The sequence below is a fragment of the Brienomyrus brachyistius genome, unplaced genomic scaffold, assembly GCF_023856365.1.
Source record: "Brienomyrus brachyistius isolate T26 unplaced genomic scaffold, BBRACH_0.4 scaffold62, whole genome shotgun sequence".
Classification (NCBI taxonomy): Eukaryota; Metazoa; Chordata; class Actinopteri; order Osteoglossiformes; family Mormyridae; genus Brienomyrus; species Brienomyrus brachyistius.
In genome coordinates, this window is record NW_026042337.1 from 743526 (window position 1) to 758821 (window position 15296).

The 15296-nt window shown below is 46.2% G+C and overlaps 1 protein-coding gene across 2 annotated transcripts; it reads left to right on the plus strand.

The window, feature by feature from the left end:
• The first annotated feature begins 482 nt into the window (after window positions 1-482).
• On the plus strand, window positions 483-8530 carry wdr12 (WD repeat domain 12). Of its 2 annotated transcripts, none has more exons than XM_049001910.1 (13): window positions 483-1131; window positions 3843-3937; window positions 4070-4164; window positions 4482-4588; window positions 5587-5702; window positions 5818-5972; window positions 6383-6428; window positions 6585-6670; window positions 7015-7155; window positions 7410-7515; window positions 7633-7765; window positions 7936-8008; window positions 8291-8530. In XM_049001910.1, exons 3-13 carry the CDS (start codon window positions 4123-4125, stop codon window positions 8366-8368), a joined length of 1083 nt encoding a protein of 360 aa, XP_048857867.1. In that variant the 5' UTR covers window positions 483-1131; window positions 3843-3937; window positions 4070-4122; the 3' UTR covers window positions 8369-8530. The 2 variants fall into 2 exon arrangements, with proteins under 2 accessions (XP_048857867.1, XP_048857866.1); XM_049001909.1 differs by lacking the exon at window positions 483-1131 and adding an exon at window positions 2540-3427.
• Window positions 8531-15296: the final 6766 nt, after the last annotated feature.

Sequence of the window (15296 nt, forward strand, 5' to 3'; positions counted from 1 at the left end):
TCTTGAACTGCTTTCACGGTCTGGCTGTGGCTGAGCTGTTGAGGGGAATCGGCAGTCTGATGGAAGGCGCGGAGCACAGGGGCCCCCCAGCGGGAGGCAGCCCCCATGTCATTAGGCCTGACTCACAGGTGAGTCTGGGACCATGTTTCACACATCCTCTGCTTTGTGTTGCATCTGCAGTACTAGATGTGCCAGTAATACTCATTACAACACATTTATACCAAAAAGACAGATATAACGTTGTAGTGGGTTTGTAGTGGGTTTGTAGTGCTATAGACTTGCTGAAAATGAAGTACATTGAATATATTTGAGTGTCTGTATTTTACATGTTTGTCTGTTTGATTTCCTGAATATAGCCTTTTGGTCTTTATGCATGTTTTGCTCATTTAATTAGAGCTCTGTCTAATGTGAGGATGGATGGATGGATGGATGGATGGATGGAAGGAAGGAAGTCTGGTGGATCGACCATCTTCTCCTACCCCGTTTAGCTCTGCCCCTGTAATGCACCGTACCCATTTGTTTGCATCTGTGAGTCACATTTAGCGCATGATGCCAAATGTTTTTCTTCGTGGCATTTGAAAGTAAGCATGCCAGTTTACCAGCTGGAGTTGGATTCCTTGGAATGGCATGTTTGGCATTCCCCAGAGTTCGGAAGAATCATCACAGGCAAGCTGGCCTACCACAAGAGCATACGGGAGATCGGTATAATCACAGATGCGACTGATTGTTCTCTTTGAAGTGCTCATATTTAATATTCATCATTTTAATGGTTCTGGGAGGCTGCTAAGCAGTGCTGCAACAAATATTAGAGATATTTGAAAAATTTGAACAGAAAATAGATTCAGGAAGAATAATCTATATTTGAACAACGGTTTAACAACCAAAATTAGCGCGTGGTTCATATTCTGCCAGGCATGACACCTGTACACCTTTTTTAGCGAGTAACACACATGCATATCACACAAGTAAATAAACACGAAGGTGCAAGCAATGATCCAGAGCGTCCGAAGAGCTTCGAAGTCTCACTCTGCCTCATAGCCTTGTGTGATAATCTGCCTTTCTCACCTTAAATCAGGTGCAGCAGTGAATCGGGCGAAGCTCTGGCGAAGGTGGGAAGTATCAGCAAAAGAGGTGAACCTTGACCACAGTTTTTGAATTTTATGAACCTCGGGTTCCACTTGGGGGATGAATTAATGAAAATCAGCACAAGTGAGTTGGCAACGTTGGATCTTTTTTGTTTGTGAGGTCGGTTTACCTCGGGTCAACTTGAAGCTCAGTATGTCATGGATCTTGGTTTGCATGGATAAAGTTAAGTGCCATCCCCAAAAGTCAAATGGTAAAGGCCCCTTCTTGGATTTTGCTTCTGGTGTTCAAGTACGCAACCATTCTATCAGCTGGCCCTCTAGATCACAGTATCATGGTGTCAGTTGGTATCATCATATCCTGTTACATTACAGGGAGGTAATAGTCTATATACCCCTCTGGTGATGCCACGCTCCCCTCGGGTTCCAGGAAGAAGTTAGAGGAACTGGGGAGGAGAAAGAGAGAAAAATCACCAGTACCCAAAGTAAAAAAAAATCACAGAATCTTTATCTAAAGGAAAATTGCTTTGTTTTAAGCAATTAGTAACTGTATTTCCCAGACTGGGAATACCGATGATTTTGAGCCCAGTCCGCTGCCGCCACAGGCATTTCTCGTTAGCCTGATAACTTGAAAAATATTTGATGGATCTCATCTACTCATTAAATGGGTGATAGTCTGGAAACGGTCAGATTTTAAGACAAATCGCACCCCATGGTGATAGCAATGGAAGGACATAGGACATGCGCATATATATTTTTATAAAGTAAATGAAAGTTAAATGAAGGTATTAATGAATCGTGTTTCAATAATATGAAAGAAGGGTGACCTGATACATAAAGACCTCTTTGTTTCACTTGATCCATTTAGTTTTTGTTCTCTGTGTTGTTGAACTAGTTTATCATTGTGAAATGCGAAAACAGCACAAGTAGGAGTCGGTGTTGGGGAGGCCAAATCCCACCCCCAGCTGAAATGTCTCACAAATACACCCTGAATATTACCTCTGGTTGGACCCTCCAGTGGTGCAGAGTCCTGCCTGTGTCTATGATGAAAAGCTTCTAATAAGTCAGAGGTGTGATTAAGGGAGCAGTAAAGAACATTATCCCAGTGAAAATTCAGGATGCTTTGCCTCCCGCTTCTCTGAACAACTGACTTGTAAGTCATCTGCTTCTAAGCAGTTTTTAGATAATGAGATTCAGCTGAATCTTACTGGAATGGGCTCATTCTGTGTATGGGGTGGGTTACCTGTCAATTTACTTTTGCACAAAAGGGTACTTATTGTTATTTTATTATGTAGTATTTAGTATTGTCATACCTCCAGTATTTTGCATCCCATTTATATCCCAATTTAGAGGAAAGCTACACTGTCATATGATTTATTCCACTTTCACTGTTGAAATATGTCATATGGGAAGGCTGTGATGTACACCCATCAGTGTACCTCCCACCCCCCACCGAAACAGTGTATCTGTTCTGGTCACAATAAATATTAAATAAATGTGCTCCTTATTTAGAGGAATTGCCTTCTCTACCTGCTACTTAACAGTTAAAAGTAGGAAGCCCCTAACAGAAGGTTTGCCTAAGCTGACAATGAAACACCTGATAAGGATCCAGCAAAGCTAAATGACTGGGACGACCCCCCCCCCCTCCCCCAAAACCATCAAACATCAGATTGTTGGATAAATTAAGTGATGCCTTTTTTGGGGGTTTTCAAGATTTGTTTAGTGCTGAAATGTAGGATTCAAAAGGTTTTTTTGTCATTTTGTACAAGTACTCATTACAAAGAGATGCTTACTTGTGTGTTTCCTGAAGACTGGGTAATTCAACACAGGTTAAAAAGCCATAGGACAAACATTTAGTTACAGGACGTTGGACAAATTATCAGTCATGTGACTACAGAAGAGAATCGATTCACATTGACGTTTTACGTGCAGTGCACACCTGCGTCCTCCATATTTGAAAACGCGTTTTTATTTGATACTCCTCGGCTACCGTTACTCTTTACAGCGTATCGGTAAATTTGAGAGTCGGAAAGGGAATATCTATAGAAACTATCGAACGAAGACATTAATTTTGTATACCACTAACCGCCTTACTTGCGAACTATGATATAACAACGTTTGATGTGTTTTTTTACGATAGTTCGCGTGACGATCGATTAGACACACATGGTTCTAGTGGCGCACATGTTTCTAGTAGTCGCTAGTGATCGGCGTGTTTTCGTCCTGCGCGGGTAGACCCTAATTTTTTCCAGGGACCAAAAATCTAAATAATTAATAGAATAGCAGCTTTAAATTAAAGGCAAAATGTCTCAACTACAAGCGAGATTCTTCACAGAAAATGAAAAGTAAGTCGATTTGACTTCGGCTCGGCGTGTTCATAGTTATTGTTAGTTTAACAAGTTTTCTGTGTTTTGTGTCTAACAGAATTATCTGCTTTAGAAATTAGGTACCTAGTGTAACTACGCACACATATATCCCATTTATTCGTCTTGTATTGAATTGAATACTGTGAGATTGTCGCCGCCATGCGGTTCATTTAATTGGTGTCCCTGTTGCCCGTGGTCTGTGGTCATGTGATGCGATAGATTGGCGTCTTGTTCAGGATTTATCTCAGCCTTGTGCCATGTGCTGCCTTGGATAGGCTCCAGATCACGTCGCTCCGTAACCAGTATACGATTGATGGGATAGATGGCTGTCGTTTCTTTAGTCCAGAAGGTGAAGGCTTGCACGATCAGTTTATCACCATTTTCACCACTTTAGGTATAAAATCGATGACGTCCCGTTCTCCATCCCAGCTTCATCGGAGGTAAAGGATCTTAGTGACGTCATAAACAAGCTGCTCCAAGCGAAATACGGTAAGGCCGTGGTACGCGGGTCAGGCATAAGCCATTGCCTCACCCTGCCAGCCTTGGGTTGAGATAGACCCAGCGCACTGTGTGTGTGTGTGTGTGGGGGGGTTAACTTTGCGATCTCCCTGTTCATTCTAGCTGCCCACAGCCATGTTGACTTTGACTTCTTGGTCAGAGGACAGTTCCTTCGCATGCCGTTGGTTGATCACATGGAAGCCGAGGGCATCGCAACGGTAAGGATAGTTGCTGGGGCAGCCAGGCACACTGGCATATTGGTATAAGGCTCAATCAGGGCGGCAGTGTTTACCCCCATTCAGACCACGTGATTGCCCGGTGCCCCCTGTTGGCCAGAAACAGTCACTACATTATTAAATAAACGTTCCTTATTCAAGAAACTCTAACCAGCCAGCTACGATATAATGACTCTTCTTGCTATTCATTTGTTTGTTGGTTAACTGATTGAAACGTGAGGGTGATGGGCCCTTGCCAAACATGTAAAACGATGAATAGGTAGCTGTGTGTGCTTCACCTGCATTGCCTTTGTCTCCAGGAAGAGGTGGTGGAGATTGAGTATGTGCAGAGATTCACGGCGCCGGAGCCTGAGGAGTGCATCATGCACGACGACTGGATCAGCTCCGTGGAGGCTGACATGGAGTGGTAAGCGACCACATCACTATGGAGTTGTCCCCACAAGGCTTCCCATAAGATTTTGCAGTGTGTCTGGGATTTTTGCCCATTCATCCAGAAGAGCATTTGTGATGTCAGGCTGATGTTGAACCTAAAGGCCTGGCTCACAATCTCTCTTCTGGTTCATTCGAAAGGTTTTCAGTGGGGTTGAGGTTGGGGCTCTGTGAGGGCCAGTCAGGTTCTTCCACACCAGACTCACCCAACCATGTCTTTATGGACCTTGCTTTGTGCACTGGGGCACAGTCATGCTGGAACAGAAAAGGACCTTCCTCAAACTGTCCCTACATAGCTGGAAGCATAGAATTGTCCAAAATGTCTTGGTATGCTGAAGCATTAAGAGTTCCCTTCACTGGAGTTAAGGTTCCTAGCCCAAACAACTCGATGTAACGTTCTCTCGACATCTGCCAAACCCAGACCTGTCCATCAGACTGCCAGTCAGAGAAGTGTGATTCGTCACTCCACAGAACACATTTCCACTGCTCCAGAGTCCAGTGACAGGGTGCCTTACACCAGTCCATCTGACGCTTGGCATTGTGCTTGGTTCTCTGAGGTTTGCATGCAGCTGCTCGGCCATGGAAGCCCATTCCATGAAGCTCCCAGCACACGGTTTTTGTGCTGGAGTTAATGCCAGAGGAAGTTTGGAGCTCAGTAGCTACTGAGGGAACAGAGCGTTGGTGACTCGTACGCACTATGCGCCTCAGCATTCGGTGACCCCACTCTGTTACTATACGTGGTCTGGCACTTCGTGGCTGTAAGGAATCAGGAACTGGTGAAATTCGGTCAAACTGCAGAACGCTGCCTGGCCTGCTGCAGAAAATGCAGGTTCCTGGAGGTCAGCATGGCTCTAGGTAACGGCAGGGGGTTCTGTGACCTCTGAGGGCCACTGGAAAGGGTGACAACGGCCTCTAGTGACAGGGTCCACTCTGCCGGTGGAATGTAGCCTGTCATTGACTTGGCACCTCCTGCAGGATCCTGACCGGCTCCTACGATAAGACTGCGCGGATCTGGTCGCCGGAGGGGAACGCTGTGATGACCCTGGCGGGTCACGCGGACGTGGTGAAGGACGTGGCCTGGGTGAAGAGAGGTGACATGATTTTTTTTTGCTCGTTGGGATGGAATTCTAGGTTCATAGGCTTCGGCATGTGAGGGGTGTCTGTCCTGCCTGATGGGTGCTGTGTTCCCCCCCCTCCCCCCCGCAGACGGGTTGACTTCCTTGCTGCTCACCGCCTCCCTGGACCAGACAGTAGTGCTGTGGGAGTGGAGCTCGGAGACAAACAAAGTGAAAGCCCACCACTGCTGTCGAGGTCACGCCGGCAGTGTGGACGCCGTCGCTGTCGACCCCACGCAGACCAAGGTGAGGCGGGGGGGCCCATACACAGAGACACAGTTACTATTAATAACCCACCCACATTCATTAAGAACTTACCCACCCCAGTATGGAGAGGTGAGTCTGAGCTGACTGTGGCATGGAGTGTGAACCCAAACTGGTTCTCTGGTACCTGAACTGTCTGAGGACTCTTGGAGTAAAATGCCCCGTTCCATCCATCCACTTCTCCTGGTCCGTGTCATGGCAGGGTGGTAATAAAACAGAGGCATGGGGTTGTTCTGATCGCCAGGTGGAACATGGCAGGATCGAATCCAGTCTGTACCTTCTCTGTACCATGTGACAGGCCGTACAGCAGCTTCACGTTTGGCCTTAGACTTCAGTCACTCATCTCCAGCACTTAGACTGTTTTTAATAATAATTAAATATTTGTCCCCAAGTTCTGCAGTGGCTCCTGGGATAAAATGCTCAAGATCTGGTCTGCAGGTATGTGTGTGTTCAGTAGTTTTTCAGCTCTCTGTGTCTCTCTCTCTCTCTGTCTCTCTCTCTGTCTCTCTACACGGCTAAACTTTTGTTAGCTTGCTTAGAAACAGGCATCTGGGTGTGAACTTTATACCAATTGATTTCTGTCTTGGACTTCAGTCCCCACAGATAAGGAGGACGAGTACCAGGAGATGCTGGACAGACCACGGAAAAAGCAGAAAACCGAGAAGCTGGGTTTGACTCGAGTACGGACTGTGGCCGGGGGGTTGGGGGGGGGGGCTGTGACTTCATGACAGCATGTGCACACAGTCACACACTGAGGGCAAACAAAAGCTGCGTTTTAAACTTGACTCAGAGAGAAGCTGGATGCAAAGAGCTACCTGCATGGCTGCAGTTTGTGGCCCCCTGGCAGTCATACCAGCCATTGGAGTTAAGGGCCTTGCTTGAGGGCCCAACCCTGGGATTTGACTTGATAACCTTCTGATTATAGGCACAGCACCCTGACCAGCTGCCCGCGTGTCTAAGCACTAATATGACTCTCAACTCAAAAGTGTATCCTAGTTTAATTTAGGGCTCTTCCCCTTTGTAGACCCCCCTGATGACTCTGTCTGGACACACTGAGGCGGTCTCGTCCGTGCTGTGGTGTGACAGCGAGCAGATCTGCAGTGCATCCTGGGATCACACCATCCGGCTGTGGGACCCAGAGACCGGGAACCTGAAGTCCACTCTGGTTAGTGATTTAAGGGGTGCACTTTTCCCCGATCAATACATGGGGGCGCTACTCAGACTTGCCATTTTGGTGGTATTGTTCATATAATGTACCGTAGGCTTGCAGGTTACGATTTTAAGTTTCCCCAGATGGCTGTTGAGGTAGGTAGGTAACTGACCCAAAAGTACAACAGCAGGGGAGTGTATTCCTGTCAGAGTCCGTGTCTGATCTCCGTTCTCTCTTTCTCCTCTGTACCTTGGTATTGCGAAATTTAGACTGGCAGCAAGGTGTTCAACTGCATTTCGTACTCCCCGCTGTGCCGGCGCCTGGCCTCCGGGAGTGCTGACCGCCATGTCCGGCTGTGGGACCCCCGTTCCAAAGGTGAGCGACCATGTCACCGGTCTCTGAGCGGGTCAGTGCTGGGGCTCTTTGTCGAAGGGCCGTTAGCAGACCCTGGTGGCTCCGTTTTAGCCTGAGTGACCCGTTTGCTCTTTGCAGATGGATCGCTGGTGCTGTCCTCCCTCACGTCGCACACGGGCTGGGTGACGGCGGTGCAGTGGTCTCCCACGCACGAGCAGCAGCTAGTGTCCGGGTCCCTGGACTGCATGGTCAAACTGTGGGACACACGGAGGTTCGTGAGTCTCCCCTCTGTCAAAGAAAGCAAACTGGTCCAACACGACTCAAAAGATGCCTTTTGAATTCTCCCTCGGTGGTCGCAGTGATCGTTACGGTGATGTGTTGCCATGGGTGACAGGCGATGTCATGCTGGAACTCATTGTAAGACCTGACTTGTGCACACAGCTGTAAGGCTCCCTTGTATGACCTGGCAGCTCATGAAGACAAAGTGTTCTGTGTGGACTGGAGGGAAGATGGGGTGAGTCATTTTGGGGATGGGGGGGCCGAGAGAGCAGTAACTGGGCATGACATGTAAAATACCCCAAGTCTGTGCTTTAATTAGAAGTGCATTAAAATTAGGCATCTGGCCCTTTAAGGGGGTCTTGACGTGTGTGTGTGTGTGTGTGTGTGTGTGTGTGTGTGTGTGTGTGTGTGTGTTACACGAAGCTGAGTAGGACCTCTACAGCAAGTGTGTGCTGGTGTGCAGGTGAACCTGCCCCTTTCCAGTCTGATGTTACCCCTTCTTTTTCTGTGCCTCTAGCTTCTGCTGAGCGGGGGGGCAGACAACAAGCTCTACACCTACAGATACTCGTCCTGCGTGTCTGGTGCTGGGGCATAACCGGGCTCCACGACGGACTGCCCGGCCAAACGGGGCGCGTGGGACACTGGGGGGGTACAACTGTAAACGAAAGTCTTATTTTTATGGTCATTCTAACTCGTATTGATTGGATGAATATTGTTACTGACTGTATGATGAAAGAAATAAAAATGTTGGAAAAAGGTCGATTCAGTCGGCTCTGCTCGTTTCGTGCGGCGTTCAGTGGCCTCGGGGCTGACCTCAGACGGCACGTCATTACCGTTATGTGTGGAGCGTGGGCCAGCAGCCGGTCTTTGTGAAAGACAGAAGTTGTTTTTCTGAGATGTTGTTGTAGTGACATGGATACATACTGTATATATTTTATGAAGACTAATTGGAACAATTTGATCTGTGCTTTCTGGGAAAGGTGCCCCCCCACCCATGACCCTGACCAGGATCAGTGGATAATGGATGGATTCTTCTTCAGTTTCATCACTGTTTCATTCATAAATTCCCCTTTTTCGCACTGCGATTCTTGCTTTAAGCGGTCCTTTAAAACATTTTTTGTTACATTTTCATTAGCTATTTCAAGCTAAAAGGCAATAGGTTTGCAGAGGGGTAGTAAATTTCCAGAAACTGTCCATGTCATGGGAAGTTAAGCTGGGGAATTTTGGAAATATTCCAAGTTGGAAACTTTCCAAGGGAATAGTCAAGGATATATTGGAATTAACAAATTTCCCAGACTTTAGCGACCCTACTAGGCAAACACGTACACCAAGGCCGAGGTGATTTCTCTTTGCACTGCGATTCATATGGACACCACCAAAGAAATGTAGAGGTATGCACTCTATCCATGTTTTGAAATTGTATACGTCTTTTTCCTAATAGCCCGAGGCAATGTTGTTCTGCTCAAATAACACACGACCTCACATTTAGCTGAATATTAACAAGCATTACGATAAATTTTTAAGGTGTATGGATAACATGCAGCGTGTGCCAAGTTAATATATGCAACCCCTTACTCTTAGGTGAGGCTTACTGAGTTGATTCATGCAAATTAATGCTTACGAATAAATGTGCCTGGTGAGTAGTATGACAAATGGCATAGTAATTTTACCCTAATACCACCAGGGGGCAGAATTAAGCTGGGTTTTACAGGCACCGCTACTGGATGGCACACAATGAGCATAATGTCCTTCATCCAACTTGGAAATGCCATCCCTACACTCTGTCCGACATCTTTTCATAATTGATTCCTTCTTCCGGTTTCCTTTTTAGGCTTAATGGTGTTATATCCGTTACATAATAGTAGTTAAACTGTATATATGCCATATTGTCAATGTCATGAATTTAGGAATTTGATGACTTCATTCTGTGTAAGCTTTTTTATTTATTTAAAAAGTATATTTTTAATGTGCTTTATATATTTTTATTTGTATCCATAAAGTGTTCCTGTAGCATATTTTGGGTTTCATTTTAATACGTCGTAGGCTATATATGAAGTACGGCTGCGCTTTGCACTCCCTACTTTGACCTGTAGCTGCATTGGGAGGTAAATCCCAGCTATTCTCTGGCTTCGGATTTTGAATTAACACCACTGGGGAAGTGTGCGGCTGTCTGAGGACCCTGATGCTTTGCTTGGGGTCTGTTCGTCTGTTTCTTACAGTATATATGGTCTGCATTGCCTTCTTAACGCGCGTATTTTGCCAGGTTTCACATTGAGTGTTGTGTTAGCCTGAGTAGTTTGTAATGGGTTAGACATCCGTACTTCATTCTGAATCTTTCATCTTGTGAATGTGGATTTGACGTGTCTTTGTCGTCCCTAATCGGGCACACGGACACGTGTGCAAATGTCTGATGAATGTTGAAGCTGCTGCGGATTTCGCTCAGATGGTTTTAGGCTTTGCGCGGGCTGGGATTTTCCTGACAGCAGCTCTGATTCAGCCGCAGCCGTTCTCTGTTGATTTTTCAGTTTCTTCTTCCGAAAGCCGTTTCATGTTCAGCGCCGTCTTCATCTGTCAGGGCGACTTTGTGGCTGGGGGCTTCCGTTTGACAGCCACTGGTGCAGTAATGGTGCGATAATGGCGCGTGTCCCTCAAGGCTCCGTCAGTCCTCCTTCGAGGGCATCAAAGGGCGGCATTTTGACACAATTCGATGCGGCTGAATGTCTGACTATCCTGGAAAAAGCACCGCTGACACAGCGTTGTGGATCCGCATAGATCAGTCTGCGGTTTCATTTTAGTGACGAGAGCCACATCCCCCTTTTCAACAGTCACCCATCACAAGTACTTTCTCAGTTTCCTCCACTGTCACACATAAATTCACGAAAATCCTTTTATACCGAGTCGACGTTAAACTGCATATCGTTTAGGGGCCTCTGGATATTTTATGTAGCCTCCGCAAATGTAAAAGAGTGACTTTAGCTGTGTCATGCAATTGTTTTGATAATTCGATAGTGGTTACGACAGATTGAAGTTGAAGTTTCTATACGCACACAGGCTGTTCAGGCAAATAAGTGGCAGGCCGCGCTGTGTGTGTTTCACCCAAATTGGTGTCTCTGTGTAGGTGTCAGACTGGCTTAACGTCCTTCCTTTGTTTTCTCGGAATAGGGTCCAGAGACCCTGTGAATGACTGTTGAATATGAGCGGGTGGGTGACAGCATGTATTTATTTGTGTATTTTATTTTGTGAAAATAAAGAGATTAAAGGATTACATTTTTCGAAATTCGGCTTGAAATGTTTATGCTGTTAACCACTAGGGGGCGTTGCTGTGTTTTTTTTTTTTTATTTACTTTCACCTACTCTTTTGTTGGTAAATTCCGTGATAATAGATTGTAGAGTCATGGGGGTGCCATGCTGGTGCAGTGGTGAGCAACGTTGCCTCACATATCTGCGACCAGGATTCAGGTCTCCGAAAATGGATAGATTGACAGTTGTGTGGAAAAAGTAAGTACACCCCATAGAAAATGTCTTTTTCAGCTTGGATTTTAAATCTTGATAGAGAAATGTGATAACATTGAAAAAGTTACATTTCAGTTTTTTATAATTAACTGTTTTATACAATGAAAATGAAGAAAAATATGAATTTCTTGTGAGGAAAAGGTTAGTGTAGCCCTACATTTATCACCACACTTAACCTAAACAGTAATGACAGATGCACCATATTAGGAGTAAATGATTAAGAATATCAACTCAAGATTGATATTTACCATTAAACAGCAGCACGACTCCTGGGACAATGTGCTCTGGGCAGATGAGTCAACGGTGGAATTGTTTGGGCAGAGTTCCAGGTGTCGTATTTGGGGATAAAACACAGAACTAGGGAAAAAAGAATCCTATTTCAGTTGTGAAGCTAGGAGTGTTTTGGGTTGAGGCTGTTTTGTTGCCTCGGGGTTGGGCCCACCTGCCATCTTGGTGCCTACAGTGAATTAACATCGTGCTGAAGCGTAATGAGAGGCAGTCTGTCAGAAACATGAAGCTCAGCCTTCAGTGGGCCTTTTGACATGATAATGACCCCAAACATACAAGCAAATCAACAAAGAAGTGGCTCAAAACACTGAAATGGGGGGGGGGGGGGGGGGCTATGGAATGGAATAGTCAAATGAATCCAACTGAAATGTTGCCGGAGGCCTTATGAGGGATCCCACCAACATCACATGGTTAAAGGGATTCTTCATGGAGGGATAGGCAATTTCTCTAAGTTGATGAATACCAGGTATTAAATGTAAGGATGTACTTACTTTTTACCCTCAGAAAAGATACGTTTCGGTTGAATTTTGCTGAATAAATGATTTTGCATTCTTCCAACGAAAATTAAATATTTGTTTGCCCTAATGTGTTGAAAGACAGAATTTTTCAATACGTTTTCACATGGCTGTATAAACCCAACTCCCCCTCCCTTCGCTGTGCAGGAACCTGACACAGTTTAACATGTATTTATTTCTCTGGCAGATCCTTTCGTCTAAAGCAGCAGACAGCGAGCCAGCATCCTTGCTCAAGGACCGACAGCAGTACGATTACTCTGCCGTCTGTGGGATTCGAACCCATGACACAGGCATCGATCTTTGTCATTCTGAGGAGCAGCCTTTCTATTAAGTCACACTTCTTACTAGCTGAATCACATCAGCCTCATTACAGGGTGCAGGAATAGAGTTTGTAGGACAGGTTTGCTTTGAGCTGAAGTACAGTGAAAATCTCTTTCATAATGTCTGATTCTCCGTCCTGCAGTAAAAACCTTTCTGCTTCTCCAAAGGTATAGGGAGGAGAACTTACAGGCTCAGGAGGAGTATCGTGGTGTGGAGGTGCTGATTGCTCTTCCTATGTGAGTTCTCAAAACAACAGGACTTGGATGGACCCTCACTGTGAACAATGAGGACCATCCACCCTTCAGAGCCAGAGGAATCCTGTGGGCGTGACTGGGGGGGTGGGGGGCATGGTGAGCCTCCATCCGTCTTCTGAATACCTATCCTGGTCAGGGTCACGGGGGGCAGGGAGCCCATCCTACACAGCTTAAGGTAAAAAGCAGCCCTACACCCTTGACGAATCCCACCAGCCAGAAGATTATCCTAAAGGCCTGACTCAGGAAGCAGCCCACAGAGAGAGGTCTGGGGCCGCCTGTTTCTGGAGCTAAAGGCCACATGTCCGGCCTTGCAGCTGATCTGGGATCAGAGAATTGTTGCAGTTGGCTTAAGAGATGAATTTTTGGTCAAGAAAAGGGCAGAGTCTTCTAGCTGCAGCTGGTGGTCATCTGTGTTCCTGTGTGTGTGTGTGTGGGTGGTAGGGAGTGTGAGGGCTGTAAACCAGTATTCTAACAACAGTAGCAGTAACAGCAGTCTGAAGGTCTTTGTTGACCCCTCCCCCATGCCCAGGCCCTGCACGCTGTGTTTGGTAGGATGGGGATCACACCATCCGGCCTGAAGGAACCCGCTCACTCCTCATCTGACTCGTTCCACTTAAGTGCACTTAAACGAGAGGCCCTGTCAGACATCCAAGTCTCCGAAACCGAAAACTCAAGTCCAAATATCCAGATGAATGTTTGTGGGACTCTTTCAAATATCTGAAAACATTTTCCTAAAAAACCTGGCCCACCGACTGTTTGGACGACAGCATTAAAGCTCCTGAGCTGGAAAGTGTTGCGTCTCTCTGTCAGCGGTTTGGGGTCCGTGGCTCTGTGCCTCCAGTCAGAAATGCCATTGCAGAAGGCCACTCTGTGCACATACTGGATTCGATCAATAGGGGGCAGCGGTACAACAGGGAATATACTAGTGGTGGAAAGGTCAGAGGTTAAGCTAATGTTGTACTCTTGAGAAAATGTTTCAGCTGATGCACATTTACAGTGTTCACAGAAGTGTAAGATTGTATCTTTATGAGATTAAATAACGTAGTCGCAGAAGAGCTCTGCTATGGCGAGGGTGATGCTCACAGTGCCGCCAGTTTCTCTGGTAGTCTCGAACCCGTGCCACAGTCCACCATGGGCTCCAGGCCTTCTTGTCCACTTAGCTCTCATCATCCTTCTCAGGATAATGGTTTTTAAATCTGTCACTTCGCTGTTACTGTGCTCTGATCACAAACAACTAAGGCTACATTCACACTGCCAGCCACATCGTTCAATTACGATTTTTTGCTCAGATCGGATTTGTCTATCTTGACGGTTCACATTCATAACTATAAGTGACCTGTATCTGACTGCAATGTGAACGCATCGGTCCTCCGGAACGTCACACATGCGCACATTGATACGTTTTTACATGGGTCAACTGCGTCACCAACAACAAAAAACGTCATATCTGTGGGACGACTCATGGCATTAAAAATGGAGGCGCTAGTAGCTCACTCATGTATCGCACTTTGCTCTGGAGGACGACAAACAGTGAATCAGCTGTACATGAGCAGGTCGAAAATGAAAAAAAGCCAGGCAGCTAGCTTTTTCTGTTTTCGCAGTTACTGCTGGAACTGCTGCACCAAGAGATGTGTGGGTATGAGCCTGCCGGCGCAGGCTGATGATGTCAGTGCATGCATATAAGCAAAAAGCCACATGAATTCCGATCTGAGCGTTCACATTCAGGTCGCATGGCCGCGAATCGGATACGTATCCAATTTAGTACCACATATGAAAGTGACACAAATCCGATTTGATAAGATCAGATTTGCGTGTGTCCACACAGCCCTGAAAAGGTCAGATCTGTGTCACATTAAGGCACAAAACCTCAAAAACGTCACTTCAGCATGACTGTGAACGTAGCGTCTGAGTCTGGGTCTTTTACACAAACAAATACCAGATCTTTGCAGCTGTATGAGGTTTAAATGCCAGAAGACCTTCAGCTGGCTCAGTCTGTTTTTCCGTGTGCTGCTTTGACAGAGCAGATCTGTGGGTGTGAGAATTCCCTGGATAAGCTACTGTGAAGGTGACCTTGGTTTGCCAGATGCTGTTACCGATTGGGGAAATATGGGCTATTGTGTAGTTATCTGTAATTGTTCTATCTTTGCAGGCCTCTCACAGCTTCACATGGTGAATGGTGACTGTGCGCGTGTGTGTGGTTGGCTTCCTTGTGAGTTAGGTGTGTGTGTGTGTGTGGTTGGCTTCCTTGTGAGTTAGGTGTGTGTGTGTGTGTGGTTGGCTTCCTTGTGAGTTAGGTGTGTGTGTGGTTGGCTTCCTTGTGAGTTAGGTGTGTGTGTATGTGTGTGGTTGGCTTCCTTGTGAGTTAGGTGTGTGTGTATGTGTGTGGTTGGTTTCCTTGTGAGTTAGGTGTGTGTGTATGTGTGTGGTTGGCTTCCTTGTGAGTTAGGTGTGTGTGTATGTGTGTGGTTGGCTTCCTTGTGAGTTAGGTGTGTGTGTATGTGTGTGGTTGGCTTCCTTGTGAGTTAGGTGTGTGTGTATGTGTGTGGTTGGCTTCCTTGTGAGTTAGGTGTGTGTGTATGTGTGTGGTTGGCTTCCTTGTGAGTTAGGTGTGTGTGTATGTGTGTGGTTGGCT